Raw genomic sequence first — 18,000 nt, 5'->3', positions numbered from 1 at the left:
TCCAGCAGACGTAACAGTTCCACTGTGGTTTCTGAATGATATTTTGCAGGAATTAGGCTCTTTCAAGCGTTAATCTCATTTATACGTTAACCAATTAAACATACATATTAATAAAGTTAAAACTGCTCTCAGCCCTGAAATGTATGATTATCTAGTGTTGTTTATGATTGTCAGTAATATTTATCCAGGTTGCATACACTTGTAATATATTAGCCTCTTGTAACTCATGGAAAATATTTACCTGAGGCAATTAATAAGATTGTGTTTACATGTATTTGAAATAAAAAAAAGTCGCGCAGTCGTTTTCAAGAGACGCAGGAGTATCTGAAAACCAGAATATTATTTTTTGTATGGCCTTAGTTTGTCATACAAAGTCAATAACACAGATCCTATTTCGTTTCATTTTTTATAGTTCAAAATATTGTTTTATTTGTCTGCACAACACTAGGATCTGGTAGAGTTGTTATATAAGCTGCGTTCTGGTTGATGTGAGGGATTAGTCAATGAAACGGTCTGTTACGGTGAGTTCTTGGCGTGTGATGCACAGAACTGTGGGTACACCACTAGAAACATTACCACTGGTTGATTAATCAATGTCTGACATCATAGGGTCAAAAGCCGTTTGTATGACCCCTGACACAACTTTCCACTATGTAGTGTAGGCCATCGAAAGTATAAAACAAACGATACGAAATGTAGATCTGTATTTTAATCCGGATGACACCATATACTAGTTCTGGGACACAGGAGGTTTGAGTCACTCTGCTGCTCTAGAATCTAGTTATCCATCTGGTCACTTTATATGCATTATTCAGATTGGTGATCCCTGACACAACCTCCCCAAAAATCTTGTCAGATCTTCATGTAGTGTAGGCCATCGAAAGTATAAAACAACGAAACTAAATATAGATCTGTGTTTTAATCAGATTGAATTATTGGCAAATCCCAATGGCCCTTTTACTTGTGAATAATCCAAATTTGTTTGCTTTCCATGAGACATATTCAGTAAAGTCATTAGCATAAATTCACTTAAACTACATGAAGATCTGATCGGTTGTAGCAACAGGTCGCGTCAGAGGTCATACGAACAGCTTTTGACCTTATGACGTCGGACAATTGATTAACCAATCAGCATTGATGTTACTGGTGGATTACCCACTGTTCCGTGCAAAACACGACTAAAGCTCGCCGTAACAGACCGTTTCATTGGCTAATCACTCACATCATTCAGAACACGTCAATGATAACAACTCTTCCAGATCCTAGTGTAGTAAAGACAAGTAAAACGAAATTTTGAACAATAAAAAACAAAACGAAATAGGATCTGTGTTTTAATCCGATTGATACAAAGCTTAATTTAAATTAAAGGAGGTCCTTATGCTAATTCTTTTCTTCTTATCCTCCAAAATGGCCACCCGTTTTTTTAAGTCTTTTATCATCTGCTCAAGCTCATCAACATTGTCATTGGTCAGTTTAACTGGGACTTTTTTTCTTATGTACGTATCATTACCCCTCTTGGTGTAAATACACGATGAAGACGATCCATATTGTGATGATGCTGAACACAGAGGGGTATTATCCGATGGTCGGGGAAGGGGTGCAGGGGCTCTATCTTTGGAAGATGGCTGCTTGTCAAACATTTTCAACTCTTCGTCAAACTTTTGAACGACCTTATAGATCTGGTCTCTTTTGTATGATGTATCTTTGCGGTTTGAGTTGACGCTCTTTAGTTTCTTCTCCAGCGTTTTCAGTAAATCTTTCGGATCTTGTTCTTCATTTTCAACCGGTTCTTTTTTGTCTCTCATCACTAATTCCTAAAACAAAGAGACAGAAATAAAAAAAGAAAGATCCAAAAACAAAACAAGCAGGCGAAAAAAAAAAAAATACAAAAGACTGAAATAAAACAATTACAAAAGACTGAAATAAAATAAATACAAAAGACTGAATTAAAACAAATACAAAAGACTGAATTAAAACAAACACAAAAGACTGAATTAAAACAAACACAAAAGACTGAATTAAAACAAACACAAAAGACTGAATTAAAACAAACACAAAAGACTGAAATAAAATAAACACAAAAGACTGAAATAAAACAAATACAAAAGACTGAAATAAAACAAAACAAAGATGGAATGGAATAAAGGGGCAGAAATAAAACCAAGAGACAGAAAAAAGAAAGAGAGCAAAATAAAACAAAAACAAAGAGAGCAAAATAGAACAAATACAAAGAGATAAAAAAAACAAAGAGAAAGAGACCAAAATAAAATAAATAGAGAGAAATAAAACAAAAAAACAAATAAAACAAAGGGACAGAAAAAAAAGAGACAAATAAAACTATGAGACTTCTGTCATGGAATTCATAAACCTATAGAGAGTGGCTCAAAGGAAATTTCCCATGAGTAAGTCAGTAGCAAATATATTTAATCTCGAGACACCACAGGATAGAACAATCCTATCACACAGCACACGGTAGGATATAACAATCTAAATGTCTCCAGATATACTGACTATCACACAGCATAGAACAAGTTAAGTGTCCTCAGATGTACTAACACACAGCACACCACTGGATAGAACAATCCAAGTGTCCCAAGACATACTATCACACAGCACACCATTGGATAGAACAAGATAAGTGTCCTCAGATATACTATCACACAGCACACCACAGGATAGAACAATCTACCTGTAAGTGTCCCAAGACATACTATCACACAGCACACCACTGGATAGAACAATCTAAGTGTCCCAAGATATACTATCACACAGCACACCACAGGATAGAAGAACCTGAGTGTCCCCAGATATACTGACTATCACACATATGGCACACCACATATTTACATCCCTGCTACATAAAGAGAGAGAGAGAAATGGGGTTTAACGTCCACTCGACACATACTAGGTCATTTCGCGTAGGGGTCTTTCGCAGTGAGAGGAAACTGGAGGACCCGGAGAAAACCCACGAGGTTGGACAGGTGACCCTACTCCTTGTCACGTACAACCGGGGAATCGAATTCAGGCCAGTTGACTCAATGACAGACCGTATGATACAGCACGCGCGTGCTAACCATTCGGCCATCCAACACCCTCCCTGCTACATAAGCATGGGTGTATGTTCATCAGATTACTGAGGAAGGAAAGTTGTTCCCAACTGTTAATTTTCATATCCTACATGGGAAAAAGTAGTGTAGATACACTGTATCAATGTGTAGCCCTGTGTCTACCCCAGACTGATTACCTGGCATGATTCTCCAGCTGGTCGGAGGAGGTGGGGTAGGGGGAAAATTAATAAAAGTAAAAATTATCTTACTAATGGTATATCATCGTAAATCTCATCATAAATTGCTTCTGCTTCAGCATTCAGATAATGAGTAGACGCATCATCATCTTCAGGCCAAGTAAACTTCTCATCTGTAAATTGTTTGAATGGCATTTAGTATACAGGTCACAATTTTATAGAATACAATTACTGCTTATAACTGAGTGACGTTTCGACTTGGCTTCTATTACTGCTTATTACTGAGCGACGTTTCAACTAGGCTTCTCTAGTCATTATCAAGCAATGATGAAATCTATATTTTCCAATCGTATTTTAGATTTCACCACTAAAATAGAGAAGCCTAGTTGAAATGTCGCTTAGTAATAAGCAGTAATTGTATTCCATAGAATTGTGACCTGTATACTCATCTGTAGCAAAAGTCAATTAAATTTTAACATAGGACTTTTACAGAAACTGAGGAACTTTCTTGGACAATACTGGGATCGAACTGCGAACCTACTGGTTAGTGAGAGAGAGAGAGAAATAAGGTTTAACATCCACTTGGCACAAACTAGATCATTTCTGGACTAACATCCATTTCGTTTCAATAAATTGCTTGCACGTTGGGTCTTTAGCAGTGGGAAGAAACTGAACAGGAAACAGTACTCCTTGTCATGTACAAGTGGGGATTCGAAACTTGACTCAATGAATGATTATTTGGCCATCCAATCCCCCTTAGTGTAGAGAGAGAGAAATGGGGTCTAACATCCACTCGACACAAACTAGGTCATTTCGGGACTAATATATGGTTCAAATTTATTTTAATAAAATTTTAAACCAGAAAAGTCATGGCAAGAAAAACATACCCCAAAACACAATTCCTGATTAGCATATTCTTTAATAAATATAGATCATGTGATCTACTGTACACGTTTTAAACCATTCGGTTTTTCGTCCCATCCAAACGACTAGACAGCTGTCCTTGTCAGGCCCTCCTTCCAATCCCCCTTAGTGTAGAGAGGGAGATATGGGGTTTAACATCCACTCGACACAAACTAGGTTATTTCGGGACTAACATATGGGCCTGGCAAGGACAGTGTCTAGTCATTTGGATAGGACAAAAAATACGAGTTGCTGTGTACATGTTGTTATGCATGTAAAAAAAAGTAGGCAGAAGTGCCGCTGTCCCGGCAAAATGTTCCCCATAGCACACAACCATCTTCATTAACCCAGTCAGTCCAGCAAATGGAGAAAGAGAAATGGTGTTTAATGTCCACTTGACACAAACTTGGTCATTTTGGGACTAACACATGGTTCAATTCTATTTCAATAATTCGCTTGCGCGTGGGCGGTCATTATTAGCTGTGGGAGGAAACCGGAGAAAAGGAGGGTACCATAGTCATTGAGAATGTTACTTGATAACTTGATAATTAAGAATATGTGTGTTTTTATGGGGGGTATCGTCTGTCAATCAAACGATGCAATTTTCATTGATGGTGCTGACACAGTTGATGCCAATTTCTAGTCCAAATTTCCAACAGTGATAACTCCGTTCAGAATAAACAGAAATTTTCAATATTTTCTTTTTTTTATCATCTATTTTTAAATTATTATAGCAAAATGATTCCAACTCTTCATTAAAGATGCATTATGGGTGATAAGATAAAGAGTTGGCAGTTCTCACTATAATAGTTAAAAACTAGATAATGTAAAGGCAATTTGCTGAAAATTTCAGTCAAATTGATCCACTATGAACCGAGAATAAGCGATTGAAATTTCGTCTGTATGATAAAAAAAAGGGCTCCGTCATCCATTTCATAATTAAATTATGAATGGAAGTCGAGCATCAAATGGGATCATAATCCAGTCAATATCCCGGGCTAGCAATGGCATCAAGAGTTGATTATGGTCTGGATAAGTTAATAAATGTCTAATTAATAATTTAGGACTTCGAATTTTGTCTAATGGTTTGGATTGTTCGTACATGTACTTGGTTTTATTTTATTAGATAACATTTCAGGCCTAAAGAAAGACCTGCAATAGGCAGATTTAGCTCTTGCATAATGTATGTTTAAACTCTTAACTAATGCATCTTTAAACATAATTTCAGTTCATTACCTTTGCTAACATCCATGGTTAGCACAAGACGACATATCTCGGCATATATATAGATAGGATTGTTGGTTTCAACAGTCATCTGGATATAACTCGCTGAACCTAATCCAACTTTACAGGTTATTGTATTTCCGTTTAACCACATGATTAGCTGATCTTTAGGGTTCTTTATCCTAATAAGGGGCACGAAAATGGCATTATCTGTAACACAATAAGTACAAATAGATCTATAAATCAATTTTCTGAATGAGTTTTGTCAACTTCAATAACATTATGTGCCTTTGAGCAGGGTTATACTATATACCGGAAAACACTGGAAGACACCGAAAAACACCGGAAAACAACCGGAAAACACCGAAAAACTACTGGAAAACACCATGTTATACTGAATACCGGAAAACACCAGAAAAACACTAAATACCGGAAACCACCCTAAATACCGGAAACCACCCTAAATAGGTAACCCGGAGAAGGGCTATACTATAAACCGGAAACTAACCCTAATCCTAACCCTAACCCAGGCACACAGAGGACCAGGCTGCCGGTTACCTATTTAGAGTGCCAGTCTCTGGGTTACCCATTTAGGGTATTTTCTGGTATTTAGTGTGTTTACCGGTATTCCGGTAAACCACCCTAAATACCGGAAACCACCCTAAATAGGTAACCCGGAGAAGGGCTATACTATAAACCGGAAACTAACCCTAATCCTAACCCTAACCCAGGCACACAGAGGACCAGGCTGCCGGTTACCTATTTAGAGTGCCAGTCTCCGGGTTACCCATTTAGGGTATTTTCCGGTATTTAGTGTGTTTTCCGGTGTTTTCCTGTATTCAGTATAAAATGGTGTTTTCCGGTTGTTTTCCGGTTGTTTTCTGGTGTTTTCCGGTATATAGTATTGCCCCTTTGAGCATAGGGGAGCTGTCCTCGTCAGAGAAGGGCTATACTATAAACCGGAAACTAACCCTAATCCTAACCCTAACCCAGGCACACAGAGGACCAGGCTGCCGGTTACCTATTTAGAGTGCCAGTCTCCGGGTTACCCATTTAGGGTATTTTCCGGTATTTAGTGTGTTTTCCGGTATTTAGTGTGTTTTCCGGTGTTTTCCGGTATTCAGTATAAAATGGTGTTTTCCGGTTGTTTTCCGTTGTTTTCCGGTTGTTTTCTGGTGTTTTCCGGTATATAGTATTGCCGCTTTGAGCATAGGGGAGCTGTCCTCGTCAGATCTTCTGTCTTGCACCACTGACAAGGGGAAACAACGCCGGAAAATTCTGATGAACTTTCTCGGCCAATGCAGGGATCGAACATGCGACCTTCAGGCTAGCAAGCCAGCGTCTTACCCACTTAGCCGCGGTGGCTTCCCTAAGGCATACAAGAATATATATCTAAAATATAGAATTGCTAATGGTTCATGCATCCAAGGGGGGTTGGATGGACAAATGTTTAGCCGAATGTTTAGAGTGTGCACGGTTTATCATAAGGTCTCTCATTGAGTCAACTGGCGTGGTTTCGATTCCCCAGTTGTATGTGACAAGGAGTAGGGTCGCCTGTCCAACCTCGTGGGTTTTCTCCGGGTCCTCCGGTTTCTTCCCACTGCTAAAGACCCCTATGCGCAAGCGAATTAATGAAATAAAATAGAAGCATATGTTAGTCCCAAAATGACCTAGTTTGTTGTCAAGTGGACAAATCTCACTCACTCACTCACTCACTCTCTCACTCTCTCTCTCTCTCTTTCTTACATCCAAAATGTGTGAAAACTAGAAAAATGAATCAAATAATCTCTGCTTAAAATTACCTTCAAAGGAAAAATTGGTTGATTTATTTATTCGAGATTCGAGTGGAGGAATTTGACTTGCAAACAGCTTCATATAGTGCCACTGAGCGCCATCCTTAGGAGTCAGTTTTATTTTGATTGGCTGTTGTTCCTCTAGGGGGTTCTGTATCGCCAGGCTACATTGAGGGTTTGTATCAATCAACGAGACCATTTTATAATCTTTGAATATCTGCACATTTTGTCCGTATAATTTACGATTCCAAGAGAATTTTTTTGATTTAGGATCTGAAAAAAAAATGAGATAAAATTAATGAATAATATTATGAAATATTTGTCGAATGGGGTTTAACATCCTACTGTTCCACACAGATTTGGCTAATGGGGTTTAACGTCCTACTGTTCTGCACAGATTTGACTAATGAAGATGGGCATACACCATGTAGGGTGCTATCAGAGAAATTTTGCCCAGAAATTAATTAGGAGGAACTTTCGTGGCCAACATTTGCAAATAGGAGCATTTACAAGACACTGATGTCAATCTAAAACATTGGATGATATATTTTGTTGAAATAGCATTCACAAGGTTCTACAATGTTAAACAAATTTGATAGGGTTCTTCACACGAATAATTTAAATAATGCATATACATTTCATACAGATCGGATGATAACTTATGTCATTAGAGTGTTCAGAAGGTTCTACATAGTGAAACAAGACCCATAACTCTAGAAGCAATGAACGGAAATAGCTAAATTTCACTAAATTTCCTCACTTCACAAGGTGCAACAAAATGGAACATGGGCCATAAATCTAGAAGTAATTAATGGAAGTTGTTGAAATTAAATATATAATTTTTTTAAAAATCGGATAATAAATGTAGACTGTTCACAAGAGGTTGTGGATGACGAATGGAGGAGACATTTCCATGTGGATGTGTAAAAAGAAATATGACAAATTTCCTATTTCAATACATGTACATATTGTGGGGGTTTTTCTCCGGATCCTCCGGTTTCCTCCCACTGCTAAAGACCCCTACGCACAAGAGATTTATTGAAATAAAATTGAACCATTTGTTAGTCCCTAAATGACATTAAACCCCATCTCTGTCTCTCACATTTCAATACATCAATACATGTACAGTACATATTGTGGGTTAAATTTGGACTTAAAAATGGAATCGTGATCATGATCAAAGATCCACTCGATAAAATCCTTTATAAGAAGACATGGCCACCTACCCACCATCTTCAACAGATGGCTTGAATTCGCTTTAACTTTGTACATGTTATCAAGGCCTTCATGTAATACCCTGGATATTTCAGCACTGATTTCAATTGGGTATTCACCCAACTTGTGAGCCTATCAGATTCCTCGATCATCGCGCATACATGTACCAAGTCTCGCGCATACCAAGTCTCGCGCCTTCCAACTAAAATGTCTACCTGTGATAATTGACTTGTAAAGTACAAGCTTTGTTCAATGTCAAGGTTTCCGTGGACGTCGTTATATTTGATTTGGGCATGTTTCTGTCACAACATCTGATTAGACGCTACTGTTCACATGTCTGTAGATAACGTAGCTATGAGTTTGGAAATTATGAAGTAATCATAGCAATGTCTAGATGTTGTAAAACTCATAGTCGTTGCTTCAGGAACATGCCTACCCACCTATCAACGACAGTGATGGGATTTCAAAATTTTTCTTGTCGGACATTTACCGAAAATAAAGGAGCATAACTCTTATCATTATTTAAAGGCTCAATACCACTCATCTTGTAACTGAATAATATGTCCCAATCTTTATTCTGGTCAACAAATTGTACTATTTTACAATATTCCAATTAATTGATGATACAAATTTCATCTTTACACAACTAATTTAAAAAATTGGAAAAATTCAACTAAATGATTTGAAAAGCCTGACGTAAAGCTTTTCAAATGTGACTTGGATTTAAAAATATTTTTGAACCCTCTGGACAAGTAAAATAGGATTTAATGGATAATTTACACAACAGGTAAGACACTAACACATCTAGGTTATTTTTTATTTTCTGGAGCTGTCTAGTCAGCAAGAGTGTTATTGTCCCTTTAAGCAGAAGAATTCATAAGCAGAAGAATTCATACCACAATTAAAAATCACATGTCGACAAAATATTCAAATCCCATACATAATAAAAATAGGGGAACGTCGCTATTTTTCATTTTTAATTCCCATACGGTATTCAATTCATACCACAATTAAAAATCATATGATTCAACCATATTTTATAATAATATTACTGTACCATCATTTATAGCAAGAGTCAGCTGGCCAAACAATATGTCTGCACAAAGTCGGTAATTATCTCCCCTGTCTATATCGATCACAGTTTCTTCACCACGTAAGGTCTGTATCACCTGACATTCTGATCTTCGTTCTAATCTAAAGCAGTCCTTATCGCCTTTCACCATGACCCGTTGAACTTTTCCTGGTTTACCACCAACTTTAGTTCCTGAATAACAAACGAACGGTGAGAGTGATGTCCCCTGCCTCAATCCCAAAATTGATGACATATAATAATCAATAGAATCTTCCATCAACATTCTATGCCAGTTGCAGAGAAAGAAATGGGGTTAAAGGTCCACTCAACACAAACTACTGAATGAATGAATGAATAAAATGGTGTTTAGTGTCCTGCTTTCTAAACGAACTGGGCTAATAACCAGCGGTTGCAAGGCAAGATACGCCCACATTTTACAAGAGATGGATAGAGAACAAGCTAAAAACAAAAGCATTTTTTTTATACAATCAGCAGCCATAATCCAGAAAGTTATGGTCTGAAATGCGCAAATATAGAAACAGACTGAGATATTTGGGATATAAACATATATTTTCAGTTTCATCAAAATTGGATAAATTCTAGAGAGTCCACAACCTTGGTATTACATACTTTTACACTATTTGCATATAAGGAGCAGCCATAATGTCAGGCATTTTCGGTCCGATTTTCATGAGATTCGAACTCATCCGTCATTAGGGTGTAATGGTGATACATGTAAACGCTTTTTAAAATCGGATAAAGTTTGTGACCTCTAGAGGGTCCACAAGCTAATAACATGATTTTTCGTACAATCAGGGGCCATAATTTAGGAAGTTACAGTCTGATATATGCGAAATATCGAAAGGAACCAAGATCTATGGGTTATAAACATGCATATTGAGTTTTATCAAAATGGGATGAAAATTGTGATATCTAGAGTGTCCACAAGCTAAAAACGTGATTTTTCGTACGATCAGGGGCCATAATCCATGAAGTTATGGTCCGATACATGCCAATATCGACAGGAACCGAGATCTTAGGGAGATGGACCTATATTTCAAGTTTCGTCAAAATCGGATAAAAATTGTGACCTGTAGAGTGTCCACAAACAAATTGTGGACAGATGTCCGGACGGACAGTTGCGACAGCATAATACGTCCAGATGAAAATGTGGGCGTATAAAAATCAACCTACTTACCATGATCCTTACATCCTTTAAAATCTTTATCCTTGAAATTTGTCAAGCCCAATAAAACATGGCCGCCTCCACCTGTACCATCTATAATGAGTTCTATGCTATCACCTTTTATTAAAGTTTGGTCTATGACACAAATACCGTAATGTTTATTAACTGTCCAGCTGGCCGTCTTAAGGTCATCACTCACATCAACATTATCTCCATGTATCCTTGAAAATACGGCTGCCATTTTTCTCTCTCTGAAGTTTAAGTCAAAAAGTTCTACTTCCTGAAACGAGTTTATATATACGACGAAAAATTCTGGTCTCTATATATAATGCTGACGTTTTCGTCAATAAACAGACCTTTCAATTTCTATTATAATTTCATAGATTAGAAACTCTCGTCTTTCCAGGTACTTCAAATCTGCAATGAATAATTTTTTACAAGATGTTAAATAAAACTGTAGTAGATGTGTGTCCCCAAATTCATGCCTCCCCCAAAAAACACAAACAATATGACATTTTTGAAACACGTTTCTTTGAAACTTGATTATCTGTCACGAAATATTTGAAAGAACGTATTACATAGAAAGAAATAATAACTTTAAGTATGTGGTATATTATGGTTAACCCTTCGCCACCTGGTACATGTAAATATTGTCTCTTTCAGTTCCTTGAACATTATAGAGAAAAGTGTGAGGACAGCCCAACACTATATATTGTTAGAGATATTTGAATAGCTTTTGCGCATGCCACAGCTATTCAAAGTTATCAGGTAATTCAGGCGGACCAAAATTGTTATTGGGTCATTCCATGTCAAGTGGACTAAATTCTCAGAAAAATGTCAGGTGACCTCCTCAGAAAATTATGAAAAGAATATATGTTATAGTACATAAAATCGCAAAGCAAAATATTGACTGAGACATAACCTTTTGAATTGGAGTACCTTTTTGGGTCATTGACTAAATTCTCAGAAAAGGTGAACTCCTCAGAAAATTATGTTATAGTACATACAAACTTAGGTAAAACTGTAAAGTTATATGACTCTATTATTAATATTGACTGAGATATGGCCTTTTGAATTGGAGTACCTTTTCGGGTCATTGACTAAATTCTCAGAAAAGGTGAGCCCCTCAGAAAATTATGTTATAGTACATACAAACTTAGGTAAGACTAAAAGAGGTAAATGACCTTTTGCATTAATATTGACTGAGATATGGCCTTTTGAATTGGGGTACCTTTTTGCGGATTTTGAAACTACTATCCTATGACTCAGTTTTGGTGTACTGATTTTATATTTTCTAGTTAGACAATATTCTTGAGATTATGGAGAGAGAGAGAGAGAGAGAGAGAGAGAGAGAGATGGGGGTTTAACATCCACTTGACACATACTAGGTCATTTCGGGACTAACATATGGTTCAATTTTATTTCAATAATTCGCTTGTGCGTAGGGGTCTTTAGCAGTTGGAGGAAACTGGAGAAAACCCACGAGGTTGGTCCAACCACACTCCTTGTCACGTACAACCGGGTAATCAAAACCATGCCAGTTGACTCAATGACAGCTAGACCTTATGATACAGCGCACATATGCTAACCATTCGGTCATCCAACCCTCCTCTTGAGATTATGGGGTTTGTAAGAGAATGTTATGTAGATTTTAAGTAGCTAAGTCTCTAACTCAATATCATCCAAAGTCTTCAACATTGAAAATACAAATTATTTTTCAATTTAAATTAACATTGATGTTGTGATCTTACCGGGAAAAGATGGGCTTCTGATATCCAATATTTAAGACAAAATAAACATTTTACCATTGGTGCACGAATCGTGTACCATAATGCGTTTCAGCGTCATGTGTAACAAGGGACTCGAAGAACGAGGCTAAACATATTCCATGTCAAACGGTGACTTCATATTCTTGTCTGGAGAGCATATGCAATAAATACTATCGGTGTAGACTGGAATAACAAGACGCTAGAGATTGCCATTCAATTGAGACTTCTGGCGTATTTCACTGAACATAACTGATAAGTAATCACAGTAAAAACAGAAACGATTGAATGTAAATCAGTTTATATACATTCATGTTACATTATTATATGCGTTGCGACCCATTTGTGTCAATTTCTAGACCCCAAATATTAGCGATTTAGCTCCTTTAAGAATTCACCACCAAATTTTACATAACTAGTACTGTCAACTGTGTATGGAGTGCCTTAAGTGCCAAAAGTTGATACTTGTGTAAAAAAAAAATCAATATTTCGATACAGTGTAGAAATTTTACTATACTATATTAGAAGTTGTTACTTATCACAAGTAAAATGTATCAATGGGTATTGTTTGAACAAATATTATTAGAAGCCATATCTTTGTTGGTTTCCTGTAAAATTACACAGGAAAATCGCTAAAATCACTCTCTTTCAAAACTGATTTTACCCATGAATACAGCCTGCCAACCTAAATTAAGACTTCTAACTTACCCATGAATATAGCCTACCTGTATTAAGACGTCTGACTTACTTATGAATACAGCCTACCTGTATTAAGACTTCTAACTTACCCATGAATATAGCCTACTTGTATTAAGATTTCTAACTTACCCATGAATATAGCCTATCCGTATTAAGATTTTTAACTTGCCTATGAATATAGCCTACCTGTATTAAGATTTCTAACTTAAGCTTTCTAACTCATCTGAAAATAGCCTACCAGTATTGAGATTTCTAACTCACCTGAATATAGCCTACCTGTATTAAGATGTCTAACTTACTTATGAATATAGCCTACCTGTATTAAGATGTCTAACTTACTTATGAATATAGACTACCTGTATTAAGATTTCTAACTTACTTATGAATATAGACTACCTGTATTAAGATTTCTAACTCACCTGAATATAGCCTACCTGTATTAAGACCGTTAACTCACATAATGTTACAGTAGTCAAATAAATCATTTTCTAGTTCAATCCATTCAATATAGATTCTTATGCCATCTGTTTACTTATCAACATCCTTGTCTCCTACATTCATGGTGACACTCAAATAATTTTTGAATACCATTGTAAATATGAACTGAGCATCAAACACTCTATAGGCCAAAAATAATAATTCCTATGTTTATGGTTACCTGAGAGAGAGAAAGAAAAAGAAATGTGGTTTAATGTTCACTTGGCACAAACTGGGTCATTTTGGGACTAACATATGGTTCAGTTTTATTTCATTAATTCGCTTGCGCGTAGGGGTCTTTAACAGTGGAAGGAAACAAGAGGACCAGAGTAAACCCACGAGGTTGGACAGGCGACCCTACTCCTTGTCATGTACAACCAGGGAATTGAAACCATGCCAGTTGACTCAATGACAGATCTTAGGATACAACGCTCAAACACTAACCATTCAGCCATCCCCACACCCCCTACCCCCACATGACAGTTACGGTTACCCAACCGACCTTATATTTGTTTAGACGATATCTCTGAACCCAATTTTTTTCTCTTATTTCCTAGGCCCCATAACTTGGTCGTGACATGAATTTTTTTTAAGACAGATTCTAACACTGAAATTTTGATATTATTTTCAAGAACCTCAGTCAATAATTAAGCTAGAAATATTAAGAAATAGATTAAAACCCACCGAAAAAAAAGAAAGTTAAAAATGATTTACCAACCAATCCTTTTTTGAGACATCAAATAACTTTAGTGCTGGGTATTATAAGGTCACTGCAGTCACAATCATGGGCGTGGATTTAGGGGGGGGGGGGGGGCGTGTCCCCCCCTTAGAATCGGAAGGGGGAGACAAATAGGTCTCTGTCTCCTCCATGATTTTGATCGCCAGGCCAGATTTTCAGGTTTATATCCACATGATGGTGAGCTTCTTTCTACGTATCTGGAACTGAATCGGGACTTGGAACAAGAATTGAGATTTTTCAAGCGCCAGTTTTCGGCCAATCTATTTCACTTGTGCACGAAGCGTTCCTCATTATGTCAACTGAAGTTAGGCAGATGTTCCCTTCTGTCGAAGCTCTTCTCATCTCACACTCCTGAACTCTGCAAGTTCCTGCTCAGCCGAGCGTTCCTTCAGCACTCTGCGCCGTATCAAAACTTGGCTGTGCAACTCCATGACACAAAACCGACTGAACCACTTGAGGGCGTGTGCGGTGCATAATGACCCCCTTCATGTCGCCAAGATATTCAGAGAGAACAGTCCTGATCGTAGAACAATTCACTTAACTTCATGAACAATTAATATTTATGCAGCTTTGATATAGGTAGTCAATTTTTCCATATTGTCATCATATTCCCCTAGTTACAGCCTTCATCGAAATAACACTGGTACAGTAAACTGTTCGTAATTATTTATTTCGTTTGGTAACGAAATGTTCCAGGTTCGAGGGTTCGTTCGTCCCCCCCAAAGTTTTGACAAATCCACGCACTTGGTCACGATAAGATACGAGTCAGTTGCTACGATACGATTCACATCACGATTACTAACCAGGTCAATATATACTAAGAAAACAACAGGATAATTGATATTTTTAGCCGTGCAGATGTCGAAGAAATAAAACTGTTTTATCACGATATTGATGTGGATCGAAATAAGGACCAAAACAATTTAAGAGTGTTTGTATACCTATGGATTATGTCTGACGTGGATAAATTAAGAGTGACAGGTTACTTACTGAAGCGACAAAAATAAGGATATGATAATTTTAGAGTGTTTGTGTACCTATGGACAATGTGTGACATGGATAATTAAGAGTGTTTGTTTACCTATGGATAATGTGTGACATGGATAATTAAGAGTGACAGGTTACTAACTGAAGCGATAAAAATAAAACCTAAAAAAGAATCACGAAAAATCGACTCAGGAACCAGCGATTTAATACACAAATTTTGAGAAGGTGAATCGTGATACATAGATCAACGAGATATCGTGCCATCACTAGAAAACACAGGTAATTTATTTTTCTTGGCCTTATCTAGCTTCCTTTTTTTATTTTCCACATCTGTAAATGGATTTCTAAGTAATGGCTGTAACTCCTGTATCTATTTGAAAGAGACCCAACCTCTATTATTATTTGTAAAACCATTGTTACCATGACAATAGCCTAAGTACTTAATGTCAAACATTCTTTATCAAATACTTACACAATATCTTCCTCTATTACTCTCCACATCTTTATAAAACTATTTGCATATATATATGTACACACCATTATTGGTTTGGTATTACAGAAGAATCTATTTCACTTGTGCACCAAGCGTTCCTCATTATGTCACCTGAAGTTAGGCAGATGTTCCCTTCTGTCGAAGCTCTTCTCATCTCACACTCCTGAACCCTGCAAGTTCAAGCTCAGCCAAGCGATCCTTCAGCACTCTGCGCCATATAAAAACTTGGCTGTGCAACTCCATGACACAAAACCGACTGAAACACTTGAGGGCGTGTGCGGTGCATAATGACCCCCTTCATGTCGCCAAGATATTCAGAGAGAACAGTCCTGATCGTAGAACGATTCACTTAACTTCATGAACAATTAATATTTATGCAGCTTTGATATAGGTAGTCAATTTTTCCATATTGTCATCATATTCCCCTAGTTACAGCCTTCATCGAAATAACACTGGTACAGTAAACTGTTCGTAATTATTTATTTCGTTTGGTAATGAAATGTTCCAGGTTCGAGGGTTCGTTCGTCCCCCCCCAAAAGTTTTGACAAATCCACGCACTTGGTCACGATAAGATACGAGTCAGTTGCTACGATACGATTCACATCACGATTACTAACCAGGTCAATATATACTAAGAAAACAACAGGATAATTGATATTTTTAGCTGTGCAGATGTCGAAGAAATAAAACTGTTTTATCACGATATTGATGTGGATCAAAAAAAGGACCAAAACAATTTAAGAGTGTTTGTATACCTATGGATTATGTCTGACGTGGATAAATTAAGAGTGACAGGTTACTTACTGAAGCGACAAAAATAAGGATATGATAATTTTAGAGTGTTTGTGTACCTATGGACAATGTGCGACATGGATAATTAAGAGTGTTTGTTTACCTATGGATAATGTGTGACATTGATAATTAAGAGTGACAGGTTACTAACTGAAGCGAGAAAAATAAAACCTAAAAAAGAATCACGAAAAATCGACTCAGGAACCAGCGATTTAATACACAAATTGTGAGAAGGTGAATCGTGATACATAGATCAACGAGATATCGTGCCATCACTAGAAAACACAGGTAATTTATTTTTCTTGGCCTTATCTAGCTTCCTTTTATTTTCCACATCTGTAAATGGGTTTCTAAGTAATGGCTGTAACTCCTGTATCTATTTGAAAGAGACCCAACCTCTATTATTATTTGTAAAACCATTGTTACCATGACAATAGCCTAAGTACTTATCAAATACTTACACAATATCTTCCTCTATTACTCTCCACATCTTTATAAAACTATTTGCATATATATATGTACACACCATTATTGGTTTGGTATTACAGAAGAATTTTTAATTTACCACATTATACACCTATCAGCCTCAGTTTTTAATTTCCTAGTCTTATTTTCTTTAAGTCCTTCTTTCCCCAGCATAAAGAAATATGGGTGTACGAACTGCAAAAGTAAATAATTATACAAAAGTAAATAATTATACAAAAGTAAATAATTATACAAAAGAAAAATGTGAGTATGATTTTTTAATAACAAAATCATGTGCTTTTAAGTATACATGTTTATATAGGCTACAGCAGGGAGTTTTCGACACAAAACACAGTAGCTTAATTACAGCACAGTTTTTTTCTTAATAGTATGTGCAGGGGGACTGCACTACATGCAAAACAAAACCGTTAAGATAAACCTAGATACAAGGGCGGATCCAGGAATTTTCATAGAAGGGGGTTTGCCTGGTTCCTGTTAAAGTCTCAATACCACTCTTGTTGTAACTGAATAATATGTCCCAATCTTTATTCTGGTCAACAAATTGTACTATTTTAGAATAATTCAATTAATTGATGATACAAATTTCATCTTAACACACCTTATTTAAAATTTTGAAAAATTCAACTTAATGGTTTGAAACGTCTAACGTAAACGTCTAACGTAAGCATACATACATATCGAGCTTTTTATAAAGAGAGAAATCCAACACCCTGTTTAATGTCAGATTTTTATTATGAATTAATAGGATCACATTGTGATTCAATTTCATTAAAGCACCTCATTAATTGCGATATCACACATGTCTATATCTTTATTTCATGCTTTGAATCCCAATCCCATTCTACCATCTAATGATAAAGGATAAAGCAAAACACACACTCGGTCTGTCGCTGAGATAAGACAAACTAGGCCTATAGACATTGC

At 36.7% G+C, this 18,000-nt stretch overlaps 1 protein-coding gene across 2 annotated transcripts; it reads right to left on the bottom strand.

Annotated features, from left to right (window-relative positions):
* Positions 1-1,194: 1,194 nt before the first annotated feature.
* On the bottom strand, positions 1,195-15,870 carry LOC126831904 (uncharacterized). Of its 2 annotated transcripts, none has more exons than XM_056100730.1 (7): positions 15,778-15,870; positions 10,650-10,917; positions 9,437-9,643; positions 7,174-7,437; positions 5,384-5,581; positions 3,317-3,417; positions 1,195-1,814 (listed from the first exon to the last, which is right to left on the bottom strand). In XM_056100730.1, the coding sequence occupies exons 2-7, from the start codon at positions 10,876-10,878 to the stop codon at positions 1,353-1,355; spliced, it is 1,461 nt and encodes a 486-aa protein (XP_055956705.1). In that variant the 5' UTR covers positions 10,879-10,917; positions 15,778-15,870; the 3' UTR covers positions 1,195-1,352. The 2 variants fall into 2 exon arrangements, with proteins under 2 accessions (XP_055956705.1, XP_050418534.1); XM_050562577.2 differs by lacking the exon at positions 15,778-15,870 and adding an exon at positions 13,522-14,169 and having other exon boundaries at positions 10,650-10,888.
* Between the last annotated feature and the right edge of the window lie 2,130 nt (positions 15,871-18,000).

The sequence above is a fragment of the Patella vulgata genome, chromosome 1 (assembly GCF_932274485.2).
Source record: "Patella vulgata chromosome 1, xgPatVulg1.2, whole genome shotgun sequence".
NCBI classification, from domain to species: Eukaryota; Metazoa; Mollusca; class Gastropoda; family Patellidae; genus Patella; species Patella vulgata.
This window is presented reverse-complemented; position numbering and strand designations above follow the sequence as displayed.

Bases quoted from the DNA above. Each gene is read 5' to 3' on its own strand.
- LOC126831904 (XM_056100730.1), bottom strand. From the start codon at position 10,878: ATGGCAGCCGTATTTTCAAGGATACATGGAGATAATGTTGATGTGAGT. The intron at 7,438-9,436 runs GTACAGTAATAT...TTTTTTTTTCAG, and splicing joins GACTCTTGCTATAAATGATG to ATCCTAAATCAAAAAAATTC. The intron at 3,418-5,383 runs GTAATGAACTGA...AACAATTTACAG, and splicing joins AACCATGGATGTTAGCAAAG to ATGAGAAGTTTACTTGGCCT.